This window comes from Melanotaenia boesemani, chromosome 6, assembly GCF_017639745.1.
Source record: "Melanotaenia boesemani isolate fMelBoe1 chromosome 6, fMelBoe1.pri, whole genome shotgun sequence".
NCBI classification, from domain to species: domain Eukaryota; kingdom Metazoa; phylum Chordata; class Actinopteri; order Atheriniformes; family Melanotaeniidae; genus Melanotaenia; species Melanotaenia boesemani.
The window spans coordinates 6,813,143-6,839,338 of NC_055687.1; the positions used below are offsets into that span (position 1 = coordinate 6,813,143).

General features: G+C 37.6%; 1 protein-coding gene across 4 annotated transcripts in view; it reads left to right on the forward strand.

The window, feature by feature from the left end:
* rgl2 (ral guanine nucleotide dissociation stimulator-like 2) overlaps positions 1-26,196 on the forward strand; it is a 41,404-nt gene that overhangs the window by 8,416 nt on the left and 6,792 nt on the right. Inside the window, exons 1-13 of one of the 4 annotated variants that reach the window (XM_041987361.1) lie at positions 3,100-3,253; positions 4,520-4,567; positions 5,958-6,041; positions 6,128-6,294; positions 8,625-8,681; positions 10,800-10,996; positions 13,118-13,227; positions 13,659-13,874; positions 14,984-15,087; positions 16,486-16,570; positions 21,731-21,790; positions 23,626-23,712; positions 23,809-23,841. In XM_041987361.1, the coding sequence (XP_041843295.1) occupies positions 3,152-3,253; positions 4,520-4,567; positions 5,958-6,041; positions 6,128-6,294; positions 8,625-8,681; positions 10,800-10,996; positions 13,118-13,227; positions 13,659-13,874; positions 14,984-15,087; positions 16,486-16,570; positions 21,731-21,790; positions 23,626-23,712; positions 23,809-23,841 (1,350 nt within the window). In that variant the 5' untranslated portion in view covers positions 3,100-3,151. Of the gene's footprint in view, positions 1-3,099; positions 3,254-3,393; positions 3,473-4,519; positions 4,568-5,957; positions 6,042-6,127; positions 6,295-8,624; positions 8,682-10,799; positions 10,997-13,117; positions 13,228-13,658; positions 13,875-14,983; positions 15,088-16,485; positions 16,571-21,730; positions 21,791-23,625; positions 23,713-23,808; positions 23,842-26,196 lie in introns of those variants that run through there. The other 3 variants (XM_041987363.1, XM_041987362.1, XM_041987360.1) reach the window with 3 other exon arrangements.

Below are 26,196 nucleotides of genomic sequence, written 5' to 3' on the forward strand. Positions count from 1 at the left end.
TATCGATGGTGAAGGAGATTGCGAAAAAGCATAATCTCTGAAACAAACAGGCAGCGCAGTAAATGGTTGTGGTTTGAGCAGCCACTAGATACATTGTGACTTCCTCTTAGTCACAAGTAAGCTATACTGCGCAACACTTCTGCCACGGTTTCTGGAGATACTGCTTCATTTGCTTAGTCAAACTCTGAAAACAGACTGAAATACTCACATAAAGGATGCAGAAGGTTAACATAAAGCTCTGTATGTTAGCATAGTTAACATAGAGCATAAATGGAGTTTAACCCACAGTTGCTTTCTTGTAACTGTGAATTTAACTAATTTTCCTTATTGTCTATTTAAAATACCATGACATTTCCTTCAAAATCTGAGGAAAAAAATGTAGAAATTTTTGGCCACGACTCCAGTCAAAACACTTTAACACTGGAATATTATGCTCATTAGTTTTTGTACAAGTGATTAGTGACATTTATGATGGGGATTGTGGTCCGATCAGTTAATTATGATAAGGTGATTTCATTCTATTAATCACTGACACTCTAAAAGAGGGACCCAGGTCAAAAACACAATTTCCCTTTCAGGCAAAGTTTTCATTACAACTTCTCTTTAAATTAACATTCAGAACATTACAGACAGATGATAGTGCAAACATAAAACAGTCTAGAACTTGCCACAGACTTTTACTTAAAAAGAGCAGATAAACGGGCACCAAAGGATGCATAGATGAAAGCGTGACAGGAGGAGCAGAGAGAAAGATAGGAAGGAAGGGGTCTAGTTTTTAGAGCACTTAAAAAAAACAATGGTTATCTTTAAATAAAGCTTCAGAAGATAGATTTATGACCCCCTGTTCAGAGGAACGACCTGTGCAGGACAGAAAAATATGGGCGTCAACACAACGTTCGTTGTTCAAAGCATACATTTTTTGGCAAAAGCGGAAGTGCAGCTGTTTAGATGTCTTTAAGGAAAACGGCTGGAACAGGTTGTTGTTTAAGCTTGGGTTGAGTGGGATAGGGGTGAGAGCTTAAAATGGAGATTGTGCTTCCTGCATGGTGCTTTCCTGGCACCATTCAAAAACGTATGTTGATCATGAGAAGAAGTTGACGCAGCTTCAGCTTGTGATGGATGGAGAGGGGAAGAAAAATAGCTTCTCAACATGACAGCATGTTCTGCTTCCTGTGTTTGTTTCTACTTATTATGTGCTTCCTGTATGTAGGCAGGGGGTGGAGAAACTTAAAGAAAAAGGAGTGCAGCAGGCCCTAAGAGGAGATCCCATCTCACAAATGGCATAAACATGAGCAAAAACTACTTGCAACAGTTCATTGCCTGGGAAAAAAGACAAAAGCAGCTCTGGCTATTACATGTAATTTACCAAACTATAATCATGACTTTTACCAACCAGCCCTTGAGCCAACTAAAGTCCCAATTACACATATCTATTAAAAGAAATTTAAGAAAAAGCTGGTTTCTCTTACCCAAATTCAGTCTGGTTTCAGAATCATAGTTAGTTCACTTTATTAAAAACATACATGGGTCTATAATAAAAAAAAAAAAAAAAGGAAAGACAGAAAAAGGAAGAAATACTTTTATCACTCAAAACCATCAAAAGTCACTACAGCAGCTTTGTCTGGAATAAGAAAAGCATGGTCTTATCTCTTTTAAAAGTAAGCTTATATATACAGTATATATATATATATATATATATATATATATATATATATGCATCCATACACCTCAAAATATTCATAACTGCCCAAATAAAGTTGCTTACTAGCTAATACCTCACAGATAGTAATATCTTATGAGAAGTAGTATTTTCAACATCATGCTTGCTAAGGTATAGCTAAATTTTTCCCTGTTACTCATGCCCTGTAGCTGCAAACTCTTCCTAGTATATTCTTGGGGTGGCATCAATAGTTTACCCTTTAGAAAAGCCTAAAAACCTGTCCCTGCAGCAGCTGCCAATGGTGGAAATGTTTGGGTTTGGCTGCCACACCTAGTCCAGACCTTAGCATGCACCTAGGTTTCTGCCCTTGGGGTGGAGGATGAATACACATAACATAAAAAATAAAAACAACACTTAAGTACACTCAAGTATTTAAGTGTCTTTCAACCTTGTTGGCAACATTTTTGCCAAAGCAAATAGCAGCTAAAAAAAAACAGATAAAGTGGCATGCTAAATGCTGTTTACCTGCCATCAGCTAGACTAGCTTTTGAACATAGCAGCAGACAATGAGCCACTTATTTCCGGAGTTGCTAAAAGAATAATTAAAAGTATTGGCAAAAATATGACAGTGATTAATGTTTAATATGTTTTTTTCTTTGCCGGCTGCATATATGAGTACAGCTTGTTGGTTACAAAGCAACTGTCTTAGTAACTTGATAAATGGTGTGCTAGTAGTCTGATGACTGGACTGTTTGCTACCTGCTAAAAAGCTAACTGTCTTTCACAAATACAGGCAGCTGTGAAGCCTCCATTTCCTGACAAGACCTCACTGTGCGATGTCCTTAACCTCTTAAACAAACACAGTTTGCTCTGTTTAATCTGAACATTTATCACTTTTCGTTTTAAGACTTGTTCAAACAGCAGTTCAGGCATTTCATTTACACGTATTGTCCGATACCTGAGGGCATCTAGCTTATTAGCTGTTGTGTTGTATTAAACCGGATACACAGTCAAACTGGCTCATCTGCATGGGAAGGTCATCTATACGGGAAAGAGAGCGGAGGGGAGATTGAAAGAGAGGGGGTATTGTTCTGGAAATAGCTTCAGGGCTTTGTCTGTCAGTTTGTGTGTGTGCGTGTGTGTTCAAACGTGCCCACTGATGAAAGCCTTTAATTGTATGAACATTATGGTTGTATGTGAAGCTTTTTTTATATATATATTCTTGTAGATGTGTGGGTGAAAAGTGATTGACTGCAAATAAGTGCTACCCTATCAACATATTCTTATCTCTGTGTGTGTTTGTATTTGAGTGTGAGTGTAATGGGTGTGTCCATTTGATGAAGCCTCATGGGGGTTGGACTTAGATCCTCCTTCAGGTGTGTGACACAATGCCCCGAGCCATAGTGAGCCTCACTGTACAGACCAAAACATACAGTTCTGGGTCAGCTCACTCTGAAATTAGACAAGGTTTTAGAAAAGACTGGACGACACATGAGACGATTAGGAGAAAATACAAGCTATGTTCCTGGCTTCATCCTAAAGTTTTCCAGGAAGCTCAGGGATTACTACCTGTCTGGACTTGCCCAGGAAAAGGTAACTTGTGTGACCATTTTTTTCCCTTTTTTGTGTGTGAGCCGAGTTCGTGGGAAAGATAGAATAGTAAGCAAGTTTGCGTCAAAGCAAGCAGAGATAGAAGAGCTAGGTAGAATAACAGGTTTTGCACACATGTTATAGTATCCAGTGCAGTAGGATCCTTTTTAAATGCAGGGAGCGTCTGTTAGGACTGCTGACCTTCGAACAAGTCAAGTCAAGGTAATTTGAAAGGTTAATAGAGGCTAAAATGAGTTTATTACAAATAATTACACCATGAGCCGAACAGGGGAAGAACACATGTCAGATCTGCTGGTGTGAATATGTTTTTTGAGCTCATTCTTTGACACTGAATTCGTGTTTTATTGAGCTAACTTGCATTAAAGAATCAAAATGCAAGTCAAGTTATGATAATTTCATTTTTTAGAAGTCTTATTTTTGATAGCTTGGGGAGGTGTTTTGTGTTTTTGGTGTTTTTGTTATCAAGAGAATGTGTTTCAAAGGTGTTGTCCATGTTTTCTGCTGATCAAAACAGTTGACTCATGCAATGTGAGTATGAATCGTCTAAAATGGTTCTCCAGATTGCACCAGACACCTGGGAAGACGTCACACCTGCAGCGCTTTGCCCGTGCATTTTTAATCATGGAAAAAGTCACAGTTGTGACTGTTCAGTTGGTGCCAATGCGATGATAATCAAAATAAGAATTTTTCCATCTAAACATATTTTGGGACAGTTGGATAGTTTGTCTTCTTTCTATATGAAATCATCTGATAAAATTAGGTGGAAAATACACTTTTGCAGAGCTACTGATGACATCTATCTCATGACATCCTAGATCTGTAGATGAGGGTCAAAGAAAAAAAAACTAAACAAAAAAAAAAAAAAAAACCAACAGCTCCAACCACTAGTGTAACCCACAAGAGTTAATGGATGATTGTGTGCCTGGATATAAACCTGTAACATGTAGTTCTGTCAGATAACTGTAGTGTGACCAGTGACTCGTGTAGTATCATGTATGAGGGGCCGTTTGAGACATTATTCATTCATTATTGCTCTTATACATTATACTGAAATCTATTGTTGTGCTTTATTTGCAGCCTTGTGAAAGTTTTTTCACTTAGAGGAGTCACAGTAAAAAAAACACTGAATGATATGTATAATAACACTTTGTTTCTCTTCAAATTGACTTATTAAGTGTCATTTTATTCTCTAAGAACGCAAATTATCTGTTTGATCCTGTTTTGACTCATATTGTGTCTCTCCCTCAGGCAGAGCCCTCACCGATGAAAACTACCTGGTATTGTCCTCTGGATTTGGTAAGGACTGCTGCATAACACTGCTGTAACACACACTGATACTGAAGCTGTGAGGCAGTACTGGTTTGAAATGGGGTAACTGTGTCAGGGACTTTCCATCCGGCTAAAACTGGATTGTATGTGCTACATGTAGCATGGAGGAAATGAGTTCAAAGACGCTTGGTTATATGCATTGTTTTCTTTACACAGTGGTAGTGGGCTTGTTTGGTGTACCAGAAAACAACCATAAGAAAAAAAAAGCACATCTTCTTAGGATTCTAAGTTTCTGTTGATCATGACATACAATCAAATCATCTGGTCATTAATATGTGCTAAAATTAGATAAATACAGCCTCAGATAAACATTAACACATGAAATATTACACTCTGGGACATCCTTGGAAGATTGGCAGCTGTCTTGAATGTTTTCCACCTGTGAATCTTTCTCACCGTAGAATGACGGACTCATTTGGAAATGACACTTCCCAGATTAATCTAGCTTCTCTAAGATGATTTCTGATGTCTTTTCTCCTTGGCATTGTGTTAACACACATCTAAATGCTGCAGAGCAGCAAACTGAACAAGGTGCACACATTGATGATCCATTTTCACACTGTTTCTGCATTTTGGCTCAGTTTTTGTTAAAGAAATAATGACACTGGGTAATGTATCATGTAGGGCTGGGCGATATGAACCAAATCTTATATCTCGATATTTTTTACCTGAATCACGATAGACGATATATATCTCGATATATATTTTTTTGTCAAGTGACCAAAGACACAGCTCTAATTTACAGCCTTCAGTGCTAAAAACACTTTTATTAAGGATCAGCAGCACATGTGCATTAAAATAGCTGACTGAAATTAAAGTACCTTTATATTAAATTAAATGCTCCTAAAGCAAAATAAATTAAAAATACTTTTCAATGACCATAACAAAAATACAGCTGTGCAAAATGCAAAAGAAAAGATGCTTTTAACTCAAAACAAGCTATCTTGATATAAACGATATTCCCTCCTTCTATACTGCGTTTGATAAAGTCTCGATATATTTGAAAATTTTGATATATTGCCCAGCCCTAGTATCATGTGTTGTTGTTCATCTGAGGTTATATTTCTCAGATTTTAAAACCTGGTAGGGACCAGATTATTTACGTTTTTTTAATTCTCTGATCTGTAAAACCTTGGAATAAAAAAGTGTCTTTATTTTTGCTACTCAGATTTCAATTTCATCTCTTTTTCTTGGTATGGGTGTGAACAAAAGTTCAAAGCATAACAATAATGAAATTGTTGTCATCAGTTTTACCCAGAAAAGATTCATTTCCAGATTAGGCATATTTGAATAGTTTATTAAGAAATTCCTCATCTTAATATAAACATAGGCTGCTCATGATCTCTCTGCTTTACAGTCCACTGTAGTGGAGGAAGAGGAGGATGGAGTAATCTACACAGTTGTGGTCAAACAGCAACATGGTGCTCCTAACAGTTCGATGGTAATTCATGTTTGATTGTTTTAGTAGATTGTTTGAAAAGGCGTTGTATTTTCAGTACCTTTCTCTTCCTTCTTTGTATTTTCCAGTCAGCCGTTTCTCGTTCTCAGTGCATAAAAGCAGGGACAGAAGAGAAGCTGGTGCTCCACCTCCTTCATTCATTTGTTTTGGGTGACTCTTCCTTCATCACTATCTTCCTGTCCACCTACCGATCCTTCACTTGCACTGAGAGAGTACTGGACATTCTCACTGACAGGTACAAGAGGATTCTCCCTCTCATCTTTAAAATGAAATCTCAGGGTTTGCAAGGATTTAAAGTAGAACTGAAAACAACTTGGGAAGCATTTCTCATGCAGTGGTGCACAGCAGGTGTCCCTTTGCTGTCTACTCCACTTGCAGCATGAGGTAGTGAAATAGCTGCATGATTTTCACCAATTTAACTTTCCTTTGACGGGGAGGAGGAGCTGCTTGCTCTATTCTAAATAAAACGAACACATTTCATGTAACAAGCCCGACATCTAGGTGCAAATCAACGCTACAGATGGATTCTTGACCCAGTGAAAATAAAATCACTAGACAAAAAAGAAAGAGATTTTATTCAAATATTACTGGAGGATGCTGTTTATGTCCAATGTTTCCAAAGCATAAGCCCCTTTTCCATGACCCCTTGCCCTGAAAAAAAGCACCTAATAGAGGGGTTAGACCCTTCAGATTCCAAGAATTATTATTAGTATTATTTTCCTTTTTTACAATTCTGATAGGTGGGACATATTTGCAGCGTTGCGCACATCTGTTCACTGTATGTTTAAGCCAATGTGCGGCTGCAAATATTTTATTTTTACGAGCATAACATTGCATTTTGATCTTTTAAAAAATGGAAATTCTAAAAATGAAGCTATGAGAAGTGAATGGACAAGAAGATCCAGCTCTTTTTGAGTTTGCAGAGAATGACACTCAGCGTGATTTCAAGACGATAATGAAAAATGATAATGTGTCTGGAAGAATGTATGACTAAAAGACACATACAGAAAATTACTGAAACTATGCAGTGGAAATGCAAACCATGCAGACTACCAGGAATTGTTTTACCCTGGTAAAAAAAAACACAAAAAAAAAAAAAAAAAATTCTGGGTAAGAAAAAATCCTGGAAATGTTGGTGAAAAACTGCCTATAGTGACTAAAGAAAATAGAATATTAGTTCACAAGTAAAAATAAACTAACTTTGGTGATGAAAGCCTTTGTTGAATATCAGTGTAATAAATTTTACAACTTGATTGCAAATATTTCTTTCCTGTAGTATTAAACATTAATGATCTTTATGTCTATAAGTGTATATTGTTAAACAATATATAAAAGTATATTCTAGCATATTTTTCAAATGATAACTGTGAAGTGTTTCTCAGCAAGAAGCAAAAATAGAAACATTAAAGTTGTAAAAACACATATAAACAGTGTCAAGAAATAAAACATATATGCATAATGTCAAAGCTTCTTTTTGGGGGACTTTTTAGATTGACCTTCTCTAAACTACTGCCAAAAAAAAATTTAAAAAAAAAGTCTACAATTGCTTTTTAAAAGACTCAGTAGAATCAAAGAAACTGCTAGGAATATCTGGCCGAACAACTCTGAATTGCACTCGGAAAAAAGACTTTAAAATGAATTCTAAAAATTACAGTTAAGTACTCTGAGGAGCCTAAAATCATTAGAGGAATAGTACAGCACAGTATCATCAGCATAAAACATAATACACTTTCAAGTAACACGACACTGAATGTTGGCTGTTTTTAGCTGAACAATGACAATTACTCATACAAGTAGATATTTAACCTATGTGATATTTGCAACATCTGCCATCTTACCTTCAAAAATCTACAAAAAAAACTTCATAACAATTATTCCTGAATTTGATATGGATGTCTGTGCAAAATTTCACAGATTTCGGTTTTGTGCTGATCTGTTCTGTAATGCTGATGAAAACTTCAATACTGTGCTGACAGTTCATGAAAATTCAGATTTAAGGGAATCCATTCAGCTTTAAAAAATATTCTATGCTAAAAATGTTAAACACTATGACAGATGCTTGCATTGAACCACTTCTAACACATTACATACTACATAGTTGAATTAGTGTTGGCATAAATGGTTGATCCATTTGCTGTGCACCAAATTAAAATTTTCACTAATTTAATAGGTGTTAGTTTCTTAAATTTTTCCTCCAACTGACACTGTTAAAAATATTAGTTTCAATATTAAGTTTCAGACAACAGCTGAGTGCTGTGATTTAAAGTCATAGTGGATTTGTGTTTCTCTTGGAAATGTATATAAAATGGAGGGATTGATATGAAACATGTGTTTGCAAAGTTTTCTAAAGCTGTGAAACAAAAGAGAGCAAAAGCTGAGTGTGGATGTAAACATCACCTCAACACCCTTACTTAAAAGCTCCTTAAGAAAAACAAGCCATAAATACATTTTTTCACAAGTGCAAGTTCTATTAAAACACAGCAGATGCACATATTTAATGCAGAATGATGCTTTCATGCTCATTTTTTCCCCTTCCTTTGTGAACAACTTCTTTCTTGATCCCAGATTGGAGGACCCGCCTGGAGACGGTGAGAGAAGCCAGATGAGACAATCTTTCAACAAGTGAGTTTTTTTTTTAACTACCTGCTAATGTCTCTGTGAAACTTTTTGTGTTCTTGCATGTTGAGTTTAGATGTAAGTGAGGAACTGTATGCCACAACCACTGCTTCTACAAACCCTTCTTATTGCTTCTCTTTTTAAAGAATTATTTTTACCAGAATGTTTTTATTTTTACCTCCAACTATGCATAAAAATCTCTGTTGTTTTTCATCCAAACACACCAGCAAAGGAAAGTGAAGCAATCTCATTAAATGGCAGAAGATTAGTAATTTTATCTGTGATTAGAATTAGTTATAGCTTCATATGAAGAGGGTCTTTGAGGAGCTCCTAAAGTCTCTGCAGCTAACATTTTTGCTACATGATGGAGATCATCCATGCAGGCTGTCTTGTTTTAGACCCAATAATAGATATAAAAACAATATTTACTGTTTATAAATAACTGCTACTTAGGGTTGAGCAGTTAATGTTAGCTGCTTGTGTAATCAAACTGCGGTTTGCTGTTGGTCAGGTATGTTTCAGTGTGTTTATCAAAGCTGCTCCTGCAGGAAACAAGACTGATGAAAGCACTAAGAATAAAATAAAAAACAGCTAATCTAAAGGTGCTAAAACTTGAGAAAATTCTTAAGAGGCTTTTACACTATTCACCATCATTGGAGTATCAGCAAAAAGAGCATGAATAGAAGATCATCTTTACAGGCCATTTCCTTATTTGTTTGCGATGATAAATTACCACACCAAAAGCAAACTATTTCCATGTGGGTGCAGCTGATTGAGCTTTTTGAAAGCCTTGATCATGCCCAGAATAAGATACCATATCATAACAGCTGAAGAGGTGACATCATGGAGAAACAAGGAGAGAAAAAAGGATGAAGATTGAATATTTCTACTTCTGACATGATGAATGCAAGAATAAGCAGATAGATACTGCAGACACAGCGACAGCAGTAAAGAAGGAGAAGTTGGTGTAATGATGGACATTTTATTAAAAAGGATAGCAAGAATGACACAGTACAAACCATTTTCTCTTGTTTCTTTAAGTATTCTTTCACCTGGAATATTACAAACAATAAATTCCACTTTAGTTTTATTTCAGTAGTAAATACAATTTCATTACTTTTGTTCTTTGTGTCAGCAACTCATATTACTTGCCAGTTGTAATATCAAATAAAATCAAATTTATTTGCATAGCATATTTTAAAAACAACCTAAGTTACCTAAATGTTTTCAATTTAGGCGTTAATATATTAATGGAAGCTGAGTGTTTGACTGACAAAGGAGGAATTTTCCAAAGCATTGGAGCTGCTACTGTAAAAGCATGGTTCCCCCTTCTTACTCTTCTAGATGACAGAACAAAGCAATTGATTAGCATTTATTGGTGTTATACAGGCAGAGGAGTTCTACAGTGTAACGTGGGAAGATGCACTTTTTAGGGTTTTAAAATCATATAAAAGAATCTTAAACTCAGTACAATATTTTACTGGAAGTCGGTGTAGTGGCATGAGAACAGGAGTGATGTCTCTTTGTTCCAGTTATGAGTCAAGCAGCTGCATTTTGTACCAGCTGAGCAGACCGAGAAACACCTGAATAAAGGGAGTTACAGAAATTGAGCCATGAAGATTTCTGTAACTTATAATACCTGTTATAATTTCCCTTTGGGGATTGATAAAGTCATTTTTAATTTATCTTTAAATGCTACATTTCTGCTTTCTTTTAGCAGGTCCTTCTATCCCAGCTTTAGTTTTTCACCACGTAAAAATCATTCACTCTTAAAGGAAAAAACCTTGACCATTTGCTCCCACTAAATTACTGACTCATATCCCAGCTGTGATGATGTGTACAATCCTTGAAAATGGGAGTTCTTGGAAACTTTTAAATGTGTTAGAAAAAATCTATATTTTCAGTCAATTTTAATTTGCAGCAGATTGCTTATCTCCATCATCAGACATTAAATGTGGATTTAGACTCAAAACAGCTCCAGTACACCCATCTTCTCTCCTTTAGCTCCAAGCAGAATTTGGGATGATTGATGTTAAATTTACTTCTTTTTCTCCCAGTGGAGAAATGGGACCTGATGACCTGTCTTTTTGAAATACGTCATCTTTTTGTCCTCTGTCCTTGCAGAGCGGTGTGCACAGTGTTCAGCACGTGGCTGTCGGAGTATCCCGAGGACTTTAAGAGTCTGGGGGAGCCTTCTCGCCTGCTGCGTCTGGCCCCCCTCCTGCCTCAGGACTCTTTATCTGCAGCTGACCTCCGCGCTCGATTTCTCAGGATAGCCGAGGAGCTTAGTGAGAAAGCCCTGCTCCCTGACACTTGGAGAGGTCTGTATTTTAACTGGCACTGAAATGGAGTGTTGTGGCCTTGCTTGATGATACTGCATCAAGGACAGTTTAAATCACAAATAATGCTGACAGTTAAAAAAGATAGATAGATAGATAGATAGATAGATAGATAGATAGATAGATAGATAGATAGATAGATAGATAGATAGATAGATAAAGTTTGACCATGTTGTAGCTTTATTGATTTGTGGGGAAAAATACTAAAGTTTTAATTAATTTCTTACAAGGTTGCAACCTTTGGAAATTGGATTGTTTGTCCCCGACTTCCTCCAAACATTCTCAATGTCTCCAGGGTGGATTTTTGCTAAATTTAGTTCAGACATTTTGTGTTTGTTGAAAATAAATCCTAATTAAGACTTTTCCCTCCAACCTCACATTGAAATGTGTGGCTGTTAGAAATCCATCAGCTATTTAACACACAGCTTTATTGCAAAGCCACAGTTCAAAATTGAATTCAGACAATTGATCTGAGGTCTCTGAGTGCACATCCTCTGCCAAGGCCAATGATGTGTTTTGAGATTTTGATTAAAGTGGTCCTAATCCATACCAAAATCCTGCCTGTTTAAGAGGTTTTCACCACATTTCATGATATCTGACTTTTCCTGGTAGTAATTTAGCAAACTATCTTAGCTCTTGCCTTGTTGGAGGAACAAAACTATTCCCTTGGTTTGGTGTTGAACAATAAAATAGCTAAATTTTCTGCAATTATTCAATGTAACATCAAATTCATCTGGACATTTAATCAATGTATTAAAGAGTTTTGGTGTTTAGCATCAGGATGGCTGGTTTCACTTCAAATTTTCTAAACATATACTTCATTGGTCTGTAACACCACACTGTAAAAGAAAGAGTTGTGTGAATGTAAAAACGTAAGGAAACCAGCTGCAAAGCTTTTTTAAGTAAACTCAAGAAGGCTGTGTGAACCTAAAAAAAGGAAATAAAAGTTTAACAAACGTAGGATATTCAGCTCTACTCATGTCTGTGAGCTGAAATAATTAGTGTTGTTAAGATGAAAATAGCTCTGAAATAATTTTTAAAAAAAGTTTTAAGTTTATCCAACTTAATAAGTGATTTACCCACTTACTGTAAGTTCACACAACACAAGTCTTTTTGCAGGGGGTGAGAGGAGACAAACAATTACTCACATACATACTAATACACACAAACATTAACACATATACACAACTATAACGTGTGTCTGAACTTGATTTGGTTCTAGCTTCTAATATGTATTCATATTATGGTCAGGGTGAAATGACACAACCATTTTACCATGCATAGTGCCTTTAGTTGCATTTATTGGAGGCGTAAATAATTCTCTAAAGTTGTGTCAACTTAAGAATTTCATTTAACTGAACAGCTGATTTGTAAACTTTACATTTTGAGTTTTGCTTGAGGTTTTTTTAATAACTATTTGCTCACCTAACTTAGAAAGAAATATTAAAATTGCAAATTTGTAGTGCAGGTTTTTTACAGTACACATTTTCTAGCATCAGCTAGAATTTTAGGTAGAAAACAATTCAGTGAGCTGCAGATCTACAAATGAGGGGAGAAAATAACCTGCAGTAATCGGCATCATTGCTCCGTATCATAAATCCAAGGAGTCAACCAGCCTTATGTCAACAGTCCAGGCTGTGTTAGCAGTGGGAAGTAGGTGTGTTTGGTACACTTTCAATCCATTAATACCAATAAATCAATTGATTCCCAGTAATTATTTGACCTGATTCTATACATGTCTTTATAGCCACAGTTTAGCTTCTTCTAAAAGATTTTTCTAGCCGAAAATGAGTTAATGAGTTCAGTAGACGCAGCATGGATGTGCAGCTTATGGATCTGCAGAAATGTATGCAATCTTGACCACATTCTTCTGAACTTTATTGACTCTTTCTTTGAGGAATTGAGCCCACGTGGACAGAAAAGTTTTCCTTTTCCACATAAAAAAAGAAGACTTATCTGCAACAAAAAGCTTCATCATTACAATGAATGGAATCTATTGTATCCTCTAACTAACAGATTAGAGTTTTTATCGCAGTAAAAAGTTGTTTGTGATCATCTGAATCTTCTGATTCATATTCCACTAAGCTGCTTCTGTGGTTGCAGATCAGTCCGGATTCACCGGCCCTCCTCCCGATGCTTCCAGGTTCGACCCCACAAGTGTCCTTGGTTACCCTGCAGTGCTCATTGCTGAGCAGCTCACAAAGATAGAAACCGTAAGTTCACTTTTACACACTGGATGTTCATTTTCCTTAGGATGGCGTGAGGTAAACAATTAACTAGTCATTTACAGTTTTCTCTATGAGTGCTTGCACCTCTGTTTTGAGGTTATTGACTACGGTTCAGGTTTCATCTTGTTTCTGCTGTTAACATATGATCAATATTACTGTTTTCATAAAACACAAGAATCACCTTCAGTATATTCACTAAGTTTATTGTTTTCCTATCGAAGCATCAGTTTGATCAGATTAAACTGGTTGCACAGTAACATGATCCACCAAAGACAAACAAAAAGTCACCAACTACAGAAACTCAATATCTGTCAGCAGGAAATTAAACAAGAAGCGCCTCACAGTTTAGGTCACTGTTTGATTAGTGATTTCGAGGAAATTGAGTCTTACTCATAGATCTGTATTTCACCTCTCAGGAGCTGTTTGTCCGCCTGGTCCCGTACCACTGTTTGGGCTCACTGTGGTCACAGAGGGACAAAAAAGGGAGGGAAGGCGTTTGCTGGTCTGTCCGGGCCACCATACGTCAGTTCAACAAGCTGGCTAATGCAGTTTTAGCATCCTGCCTCTGGCCTACGAAGCTCCGCAGCCAGCAGAGAGCACGACTGCTGGAGAAATGGATCAGTGTGGCAGAGGTCAGTGAAACATAAAAACAAGACTGAAGGTTATAGTTTTGATGCCTTTAACTTATTTCAGAGGCTTTGAATTAGAAATGGGGTTTCTTCTGAAAAGAAATTGTCAACAGTACTTCAGACTCAAAAGACTAAAAAAAAACTCAGTATTTTTCTAAAATATACCACCAATAATCCTCTAACAATAATCCTATTATCAGCTCAAAGATTGCACATACCATCGATGAGACCGCAACAGTAATTTCACTTAAATCAGTAGCTGAGAGCAAAACACAGTCTGGTGGAAGTCCTGATTTATGGTTCTGTTCCAGGCAAGAAGCAACAACAAAGAAACACTTTATCTTTAGTGCATTTCCAGGCTCGCAAGAAGATTAAAGAGATTTTTCTGAAGCTGCATATTTTTATACTTCCTGTACATCTTAAAGTCTGAATAAAGCAGAAATAAATCTCTGAATTTGCTTTACCGGGACTTTTTGGCATAATGAGAAGGAAAAGCAGTGAGTTGCATGAAAAGTACATGCTAGTAACATCAGTGTTTGTCACAAGTCACCTTGTTCTAAAATGTTGAAGGGCTCACAGCAATGATAGGCTCAACTTAAATACAGGCATATCTTTGTCTATAGTATATAACTTTAACATAATTCTGGTACTAATTCTAAAGCCCAGTTTTGATGCTCCAGCAGCTAGTTAAATTTGTGGGAGCAAGCATTTTAAAGGCAAACAGATCATCAAAATGTAATGACCACCCAGTTTTCAGACCCTACCAATATATATATATATATATATATTATATTATATATATATATATATATATATATATATATATATACTGTATGTATATATGTGTTTGTGTCTAAAAATACATAAATACACCAATATGTCCAAGAAGAAAGCAGTTCATTCATCCCATTTTGGGGAAATGCACCATCATGGCATCTCTGTCTCAAAGCCTCTTCAGTAACACGCATTATTCAGCACATGAGACTGATGATGTAACTTAATCCCAGCCAGACCCACACAGGCAGGTGCTCTCAGTTACAACATGAGTGTGTGCATGAGAGTTTGCGTGAGTATGTAAATACCTGTAATGAGCAGTGTATCCTTTGCTACAGGAGTGTCGAGCCAGGAAAAATTTTTCCTCGTTGTACGCCATTGTGTCAGCGCTGCAGAGTAACCCCATCCACCGGCTGAGGAGGACGTGGCAGGAAACTGACAGGTCTGTGGCTAAATGACTCCACTGAGATGAAGCTGCATCTAGAAAGTCCAGTTTTCTAATCAGTCAGGCTTTACTTGGGTGGTAGTTTTATAGTACCTAAAGGAAGCACAAAAAAACAATACTTCACAGCCCCCCCACCACAGTCTACCCTACCCTGGTTCTAACACACCATTGAGCCCCAAAAGCTGAAAACAAAAACAATTTAATTTAATTTAATTTAATTTAATTTAATTTAATTTAATTTAATTTAATTTAATTTAATTTAATTTAATAGCAAAACAATAAAATTGGAAATCATAATAAACTACTGCAAGATACACACATACACCAACAACGAAACCCTGCTAAAATTCATGAGTAAGTGGACACCTAAATAACTAAAAAAGAGCATAACAATAAAACTTGTCACCATTTCATGTCATTTAAATAAAATATATATATATATATATATATTATGTGCAACACACAAAAACAGAAAATGAGACATGAGGTTTTTTTGCCACCTCATTATTCTCTCAGCCTGGATAAATATGTTCTGCCCACAGTGGCTTACCTCTGTTGCCACAGCAGGGACTTGAACCTTGGTCCTCCGGCCCAAGCCCACCTCTGTAACCACTAGGATGCCAACCCACCTGTTTAGACCACAAATCAGCAAAAGTGAGACATGATTTAAGATTTTGTGGTTTGTTTACTTCGCTACTCTTTGGCTGCCAATTCACAGATTTTTTTTCTCCCACATGGATGAGACAGACGTCTCTGTAATCAGCAGAATCTCTGCTTCCTTGTGACATCTTGTTTGTGTGGTTTGATTGAAGTGGAGAAATTAGCAGAAGCTCTAAAGTTCTCATGTTTTTGTTAAATTCCAATATAATTTCTTGGGGTTTAAACTGTGTTTGGGTTGGATGCCAATACTTGGTAGAGTCTTTTATCCGAGTTTGTCCCTGAGATTTTAATATGCTACATGTTAGAATTGGTGCTTTCTAGTGTATGCAGTGATCTTCTGTACTGCACGTCTGCCTCATAAAAGGGGATTTTGTGAAGAAGAGGTTAAAGCTTTCTGCTTTACATTTAATATGGTGAAGAATCATTACTATGTGTATTTGAAAAAAAAAAGTTTAATCATTTCAAAAAGTTTTTATTGCATTTATTTGTAAGTAATAATTTGATAGTTTTTTACACAATTGACCTACATCTGTTAACCTTCCTCTGCTTGCAGATTCTTAGCATTATTGAGTATTGCAGGAAACTGGACACTATTTATGACTTAGCAAAGAAACCTTGCAAATAACTTTAAACAGGGATTCATAAAGATTAAAAATGAAGACTAGAAAACTTTGTGCCATCAACAAAATCTTGCTTCAACTGACTCCTGATCTCACTGATGTGGTTACTTTACAGAGAGGCGTTGAGGAGATACGAGGAACTGTCTGAAATCTTCTCAGACAAGGACAACTACTCACATAGCAGAGAGCTGCTGAAGGAGGTGAGTTATAATCTAGATAAAGTAAGAATAATAAATAAATTCTGCATGTTTTGGCTGGATAAAGTAAAATCAGGACCAGGTGCTGAATGATGTCATCAGTAACCTGAAACAATGTGAAGAGCAGGTTCAGAGGGACAAACAGAAACTGGTTTGTATCTCGATTATGACACAGAATGCAGCCCACCCACCTGGCTGTGAGATGTTCAAACCTGGATGACACTTTTTCTATACATCCTGTGATTTGAATGTAATGTTTGATGGTAAAACTGTGGTGGTGTGGAGGCTGGAAAGCTGCCAGTTTGAGCTCACTGACAGGGTTGTACAGTGGGAGTGTAGTCATGGTGGAGAGTCAGATTTCAACAGCTCTTTTGTAATGTTCTGCATTTGTTTCGGGGCTATTTTTACTGAGACTTGTGCTGCTCTGGAGGCTTTTTGATGCTTTTAATCCGTATCTCTTCCATGCCTTGCAAAAGAAATCTTCAAAGGTCTTTTTCTTCTCCACCTTTGCTCACCTAACTACAAACATTTCTTTTTTATACACGTGTGTGTACAGTATGTGACAGTATGTTGTGGATAGACGAAGTCATGAAGTATTTGTTTGATAAAAAAAAATAATAAGTAACCTGTTTTTACTCAATATCAACACAGGTTTGCAAATCCTGTTTTATAAATATGAGTCTAAATCCACATGGGAAACAGATGTCAAGCACTCTCCCAGCATCTTATTTCTTTGTTTGTGCCAACATTGTGAAAATCAAGAGGACAAAGCCAAATAAAATGGTCTGAAACTCTTTCAAAAATTCCAGTAATTACCGTTGTGAGAAACAGTAAAGATATCCTCTTTCAATTGTAAGGTTTATGCATCAGAAGAAGACCAAAAAAAGAAGAAAAAGAATCTGATCCCTACCAAGTCGAAAAGATCAGTAAAAAGATCCTCTATAACAAAATCTAAGCCAAAATGCACAAGTATCATGTGAATAACAAAGTTCACCCTTAATGCTTCCCTTAAGAATGAAAAGGGGCAGTATCAACCAGGTGCCGGTGATCAATTAAAGGAGATTTTACAGTCTATTTTTTTCTAGTTTGTTCAGATTATGTAAAATCTCGACAATGCTTAAGAGGAAAAACAGCAATTATCTTGGAGAAGTAATTCTTGCTGCACATTAATCTGGGAAGGGTTATAAGGTCATTTCCATACTATTTGGGATCTATTATTGTACAGTGAGAAAGCTTATTCACAAGTCATAAATATTCAAGACAGCTGCCAATTTTTTCCAAGAGTGGACATCCCACCAAGTTCAGCCCAAGTTTAGTGCAATGATCAGAGAAACTGCAAAAAACTCAAGAGCTACATATGTGCGCCTTAGTTAGCATGCTAAATGTTACAGTTCATGACAGAGCAGTTAGAAAGACTGAACAAGTATGGCTTGTTCAGAAGGGCTGTAGGAGAAAGCCTCTATTAACTAAGTTTGCTTTCACACTGGCACTGTTTGGTCCACTTTAAATGAATCCTGGTCTGTTTCACGGGACAGTCTGGTCCATTTGGAGCAGTATGAATGAGTATAAACAAGCCGGTGTCCACCCTGCCCAATCGATGAGTCAGATTTTCTTCTTTGTTCTTCTTGGTCAATGGTAATTTTGGGGAATACCTCCACCTAGAAAGCAGCTGTTATAAATTTGTAACATCGTCGATGTGGTTTGAAAAACGGGTGAAAACTTTCATAAATACCAGCCTAATCAAACCGAGTCCCTCGGACTATCCTAGTGTGAATGCACCCTAAAAACAATGCACAGTTTAGGTTTGTAAAGCTGTATCTGAGTAAACCACAAAACTTCTAAATGGATGTCTTCAGTGCAACCAAACTGGACATGTTTGGTCAGAATGCATAGAAAACCAAACACAGCATATTATCACAAACACCTCATACCAACTATCAAGCACGGTGGTGGAGGGATGATGATTTGGGTTTGTTCTGCAGCCACAAAACCTGGACACTTTGCACTCATTGAGTAGGCCGTGAACTCCTCTGTAGACCAAAGTATTCTAAAGACAAATGTGAGATCCTCTGACAGCTGAAGTTAGGCTGAAACAGGATCCTGCAAAGAGATAGCGATCCCAAACACCGAAGCATATCTACAACAAAATGGCTGAAAATAAAAAGAATTAAGATGGTGACATGATCCAGGCAAAGTCCAGACCTCAACCTGATTGAAACGCTGAAATGGGACCTTGAGATAGCTCGGCATGAAACAATGCTTCAAACTTCATTAAGCTTAAGCAACGTTGCAATGTGAGAGACTGATAACATCATAGAGAAACATAGAGAAAAGTCATTACTGCTGACGTTGCTTCTACAAGCTGCTGAATCATGGGGTGAATTGTCCAGACACTTCTGCATTTTTGCTTAGAATTTGTTTAATAAATGATTGCGCCTTGTAATAATTGTCATAGTTCTCCTTAGGCTGGATTTAACTCACTTTAAGATCTGCTAGAGAAAAGATTATGTTTTTAATGTTCTGATACATCAAATAATCAAAGAAGTGTTATATCACCATGTAAAAAATATAACAAAAATAAAAAATATCTACAGTATGTCATGATGGTGCAGCATCGCTAGAAAGCACATTCTTACTGCAGCTCCACCTGCAACTATAACAAACCACATGACTCTTCTGCCTGATTATACCTTACATCCTTACAACATGCATCCTATAATTTCACTAACAGTGTGTGAGTATTTTAAGTGCCACTGCTGGACCTCACTGGTTCATCTCTTTTCTGCTCTCAAAAGTTAAGCCTGATCCTCCACTGAGAACAACATGCAGTGTTGAAGATTTAAAACGGATTTAAAGACCTAGAGAGAGTCTAATCTGTCTGAGTGCAACTGCCCTTATTCTGTCAACGCTTTCGCTTCAGTGTGAGACACCTGAAGACACGCATTATGTTTAGTTTCCATTGTGTCATCAAAGTTCAGGAAATTGTCAGAATTAGCAGTGTTTTGTCAGCTGTTTTGATTTCCTAAAATGGTGCAATGCAGTGCATCAATTATTTTGCATTAGCTGCGATTTCACCCGTGATACCCCCAGAAAAGAATGCATTCAAACATTTCCTTTGATTTTTTTTAAATCTTCAGTCTGAGCTTTGATGTCAGAAAAAGAAAAAACACCATGGCCCTAGTTGAACTTTGAGTTGCCTGCTTCCCTTCATCTCACAGCTTGTCTGTAAATGACTCCGACTAGCTGATGAATGATGGATGATTCAGATTAATAAAAGACAAAATGTGAGGAGGAACTGATCATTCCCAAATCTGTCGTTTGACAGTGTTATGGTTTCATCCTTTGACAGAAATGTAATATAATCTTAATAACCTTGATTTTTGTTATAGACTAGAAAATTTAGAAAAAACAGTCTCTATTCAAAGATGGAGTGGTTTGCTCCCCTTGTTTAGAAATTAAATGACCCTTTCTAATCATTTTCTGCGTTTTTTTAATGTGATTTTCCTCCTGTGAATTGCTCCTTTAAGAGACTGGTGACAGGTTTTAAGTCTGTTCTGATTCTTTTGTCTTAAAGCCTCAGAAGAAAATATAAAGCACAAGCTACATATCTTTCAAAGTCTCTGACACTTAACAGTTAATCCTAAAATTAGCTTTATTCAAGGCATATCTGTGTCTCAACTAAATGCTTTCAAGAATTGCATGTAAGTTGATGCTATAAATACAGAGTTTTCACAAATTTTAACTCATTGTTTTGATCCTTAGGCTACAACAATCTGCTATTCTCAGCTCAAAGTGCTGCAGAACCAATATTACTAGCTGCTACCACCAATCAAAGGAGGCAACTCCAAAGTGGATGCGTTATGCCTCTGCATATTTATACATTTCCTGTAAACACTGGGTCTGCTTCTCTTCCTATCACCATCACATGAACCAGATGTAGGTGACAAAGAGCAGTCATCATAGAGAAACATGTTATTAAATGGAAGGAAAATGCCAGAGGTAGAAGCATTGTGGAAGACTGGAAAGATCTGTTGATGACATAAATTACCAGAAATCACATGTACAGATCGGCAGTGTGTATCAAAGTGGTACCAGTGTTGATCAGGGGTTTTAGGGAAGTTTCTTTTCATGGAAATCCCTGTAAAGTCTGTTCTGATTGGTTATCTCTACTGGCCTCATCAGGCACTGTCCACTTTTCAGTATGAATGATGATGAAATATAAAGTCTGAGAGTGTTTCCTTGAATACAAAATCAACATCCACTCCCAAGGACAGGATGAGTCATCATGTTTTACATCTTTTCCAAGAAATGACAAACATTAGATACCGTTAAATATCATTCATACACTATGTTAGTGTGCATATGGAGAAAGCTTTCTGTCCATCTTCTGCATTTTTTACATGAATAAAAGAAACTGTGGGGGCAGTGTTGTGCCTTGTAGCTCACATGCAACCTGTGAATGCAACAAAGAAGAAGCCATGATGTATTTAATGGCTGCACAGACCATTGTCATATATGTGTCTTTCTGAGAATGTAACTAATCATGATCTTTTCCACCATCGTCACTATGTTTGTTGTTATGTGAAGCTGATGTCAGAGCTCAGAAGTGAACTTTACACTGTCCTCTAGTGCAGTGATTCCCAACCCTGGTCCTCAAGGCACACTATCCTGCAGGTCTTAGATGTCTCCCTGCTGCAACACACCTGATTCACATTAAATGGATCTCTGACAAGTTCTGTATAAGTCTGCTAATGAGCCATGGATTTGAATCAGGTGTGTCATAGCAGGGAGACATCTAAGACCTGCAGGATAGTGTGCCTTGAGGACCAGGGTTGGGAAGCACTGCTCTAGTGGGTGTAACAACCACGCTAATGTAAAGCACGCATGAGCGTATGTGGGCAGTGACATTTGACATGGATGTACCTATTTACAGATATAAAGGGAAAATAAATATGTCTTAAGAATACCTTAAGAAAAAATTTTTGTTTGTTTTTGTTGTTGTTTTTTTGTCAAATGACAGTGTATAGTTTAAATATATAGATCATAAATAAATAAACTTAAGCATGTAATTAGTTTTCATGAGTACTTGATAACATCTCAGTTTAAAGCTCTCAAAAATCACAAAGCATGATCATAACCGCTTCTCTTGTTTTTGTCTTTCAGGAGGGCACGTCAAAGTTTGCCAACCTTGACAACAAGCTCAACCTCAGACATGTTAACAAGGTAAGTGAAGCAGAAATGTTGCAAAGGATTTTGATGGAAGTTGATGAGGAGGTGGAACATTTGGGTTTTGAAATGATGAACTTCTCTCTGACAGCTTAAGACTGCTGTTGGAGAGGTCAACAACCAGCTGTGACTAGATGAAACTGTACAGCTCCTTCTCCTAAAAGGCTTGGACATGCTTAGTCTGGGTTCACGTGCACAGCTCAGCATATGTTAATTATTTTCACTAAGTGTCAGATCAGTTGCAATTACATCAACAAGACATTTCAGCTTTGGTATTGGGGGAATAACTTGAAATGACCTTGTGATTTTTTGCTGGGGTGAAACCTCTGATGTACAAGCACATGAAAGGGAACTACTTTTACTAACTTTACAGCCTCTGACTGAGATGAATACCAAATATTTTACCCTGAGGGGCTGTTCAACCCCACAAGTCTTTATGGCAGATTCTGGAAAATTTCAGAATGATGTAAGACTTTGTAAAAGTCTAGAATTACTAAACTTACAGAGCAGAAATTAAGTTTCCGCTATCATTTACATTCAGACATTTTAGGTGTATTCTAAGGTTTATAAAGTAGTAAACATGATGTGTGTCTTGCTTATTGTGCACAATATATATAAAAAAAGAAAATACCTAATATTCTGTTTCTTTTCTATCAGACACGTAATCTGTCACACATACCTGACAGGTTTTGATGGTAACCCTTCTGTCTTCATCACAAAAATTATTTAAGAACATTGACACTATGAATGTATTTGGATTAAGAAAATATATTTCTTTCAATTCTAAGGCTTTACATTTCAGGACATGATTTAAAAAAATCATCTGGTTCCTATTAGGTCTTAAACTTTTATAAATACAACCTTAGATGAACAACATGTGACATATTACAGTGTCACTAAAAAAAAGTAAGCCAAAATGCAGAATCAGTGAGTAAAACATTAGTTACACTTTTACCACTTCCATTAAAATAAAGGTTGGTAGCAGCCAGGTTCTGCTGATCAAATACACTTGATTAGTTGACCATCATTGGTGTCAACTCCTCTATAAAAGTACAAGTTTGTTACGTTTGCAACATTCAGGTGTGTGTTGCCAAGGAGGAAAGACGTCAGCAAAAATCTTAAAGAAGAAATTCTTGCTGCACATCAATGTGGGAAGGGTTAAAAGGTCATTTCCAAACTATTTGGAGTCCATCATTCTACAGAGAGACAGATTATTTACAACTGGAAAACATTCAACACAGACTCTAATCTTTCCAGGGGTAGATGTCCCAGCATGTTTACCTTAAGGGCAGACTGTGCAATGCTTAAAGAAATTGCAAAAATCCCAAAAAGCTACATCTCAGATTCTCTGTACCCCAGTTAGCATGTTGAATTTTAGAGTTTATGACGGTACAAAATTCCTCCACAACCATGTGAAAGACTAAACACATCAGACAAAAACGTTTTGGCTCAGTTTTATATTAAATAAACAAAAGACACAGTTTAATATGTCACATGTTGTTTATCTGAGGCTGTAGTTCTCTCTTTCATTTACATTCAGGCATTGATAGTGATGTCATTTCTGCTAGCAGGAGGTTGTGTCTGCTGTTTGATGGAGGGTTGTAGGGGGAGATCGACCAGCATGCAGCAGCAAAGTGGAACAACAAGCTGCAGTCTGTGTGTTTGTGTGAGTGTGTTGTGGTAAATCCTGAGCGATTCACCACAACTGTGTGAAAAATAGCTGCAGGCTGCTCTGAAATGTGTCACTCTCTGGGTTCTTTGGGTTGTGAATAGAAGCCTTTGGGAAATTGATAATAAAATAAAAAGTTTTTTTTCTCTCTCTTTACATACAGTCTAACGCTCAGGGCACCGTGCCCTACCTGGGAATCTTCCTCACAGACCTCACCATGCTGGACACAGCAGTCAAAGACAGGCTGGATGTAAGTTGATCTTGTTTCTGTAAGGCACTCACATCCCTTGTGGTATTTATTTTACAATATTCAAAGTGACCTAACATCCTGTCACTCCTTTTGCAGAATGGCTACATCAACTTTGACAAAAGGAGAAGGGTAAGTGTTGTAATGGGTGTTAGTTAGAGAGATAAAAGCTTAAAAGATTAATGGATTATCTATTTTCAGGGTTTAAGGTATGACACATTGTGCATTTAGATGATGCTTTTCACAAATGAACAAACAAGACTCCACTTTGAAACATAGGTTGAAAATAATGATGAGAGTGAACGCAATAAAAGGAGGCTGCAGGAAAGAGCTGAAGTTATACAATCTCTGTGGGAGGAAATGATTAAGTGCAAGGTGCTGTGAGGATAGCTGAAGAAAATGGCACAGTATTTCTATATCAGCCAGCATAATAATAATAAAAGCATACATGTTCTAGAATGCGCCGCTAGGTGGCAGCAGCAATTGTAGTAGCTCTGTTTTTAACTTGTGATTTTTTTTTGCAATATAGCCGTCTTTTTTAAGATATCAGCTGTCAATCTGTGTCTGTTCGGGTAGATTTTTTCGCGCTGGTCAGAGGCTGTGCTATACGGGAGATTTTTCTGAATATTTTTTCTTTTTGCAAGACTTGTTATTGTGAGTCTCCATGGCAACGAGACTTGTTTACCATCGGGATCAACTGATAAAACTCTCCAAACTCAAGATTATCAGTGAAACAACACTTCAAATCCCAACGGAGTTGAAAAGAAAGAGAAGAGGATGCAGGGCAGGAGCGAGGCAGAGAGAAAAACGGTGGCGATTCAAACCGTTTCTTCCAACGGTTGTTATGGGAAACGTGAGATCGCTAGTTAACAAAATTGATGAACTTCAGGTGCTAACCAGGTCTCTTAAAGAATACAGAGAGTGCAGTATTATGTGCTTCACCGAGACATGGCTGCATGAACACATCCCAGACTGTAATGCGTCTGTACACGGCTTCAGGACGGTCCGTGCAGACCGCAATAAACAACTCAGCGGGAAGCTGAAGGGAGGTGGAATTGCGGTGCTGGTAAACCAGCGCTGGTGTCATCCTGAACATGTCACTGTTAAAGAGAAAATCTGCAATAGAGACATTGAACTGCTAGCTGTGAGTCTCCGCCCGTATTATTTACCCAGAGAGTTCACATGCGTTATTCTGGTAGCGGTATATATATCACCTGGTACCGCTCCAGACGCAGCCTGTGATGTCATTAACTCTGTAGTGGCCAGGCTTCAAACACAACATCCAAACGCATTTGTGGCGATCTCTGGAGATTTTAACAACATCTCCCTCTCTGCAACTCTACCAACTTTCCAACAGTTTGTCAGCTGCTCCACCAGAGAAAACAAAACGTTGGACTTATTTTATGCAAATATTAAAAATGCATACAGCTCCTTTGCCCTGCCACCTTTAGGAAGATCAGACCATAACCTAGTTCTTCTCTCCTCCTCCTACAAGCCCATCGTTCAGCAACAACCAGTCATTAGAAAGGCTATTAGAACCTGGTCTAATGAAGCTGAAGATGCTCTGAGAGGATGCTTCGAGGCTACAGACTGGAACGTCCTATGTGAACCTCATGGAGATGACATCAATGCCTTGACTGAGTGTGTGACAGATTATATTAACTTCTGTGTGGACAGCACCGTTCCAACAAGAACAGTGAGGTGCTTCCCCAATAACAAACCCTGGATCACCAGTGACCTGAAAAAGCTGCTGAACATCAAAAAGAAAGCTTTTAGGGATGGAGACAGGGAGTTATTGAAGTCCACACAAAAACAACTTAAAACACAAATGAAGAAGTGCAAGGAGGACTACAGGAAGAAGTTGGAAAGTAAGCTTCAGAAAAACAATGTGAGGGATGTGTGGTCAGGAATGAAGAAGATCACTGGCTTCGGGATAAAGGAGGATCAGACCGATGGAGGTCTGGACAGAGCGAATGAACTGAACATGTTCTTCAATAGGTTTAGCTCACCTCCTGCTTCAACCCCAACTAGCCACACACCCTCCATGAGCCCACAGCTTTCCTGTCACACCTCCACTCTGTCACCCTGCAGCTCAGTCAAGGACCTGGACACAACCTCATCTCCCTCCACATCAGGACTTCCTGAAACCTCCTCTACCTCCACCTCCACTCTGTCTGTCTCCTGTAACCAAGTCATGCAACAACTGGTGAAACTGAACCAGAACAAGGCTGCAGGTCCAGATGGTGTCAGTCCCAGAGTTCTCAAGACCTGCTCAAAACAGCTATGTCCGATTCTCCAGCACCTGTTCAACACCAGCCTGAGCCAGAAAAGAATCCCGGTGCTGTGGAAAACATCCTGCCTTGTTCCAGTGCCTAAAAAACCACAACCAGCTGAACCAAAAGACTACAGACCAGTCGCCCTGACATCTCACGTCATGAAAGTCCTGGAGAGACTCTTACTGGCTCACCTCAGCAAGCAGGTGAACAC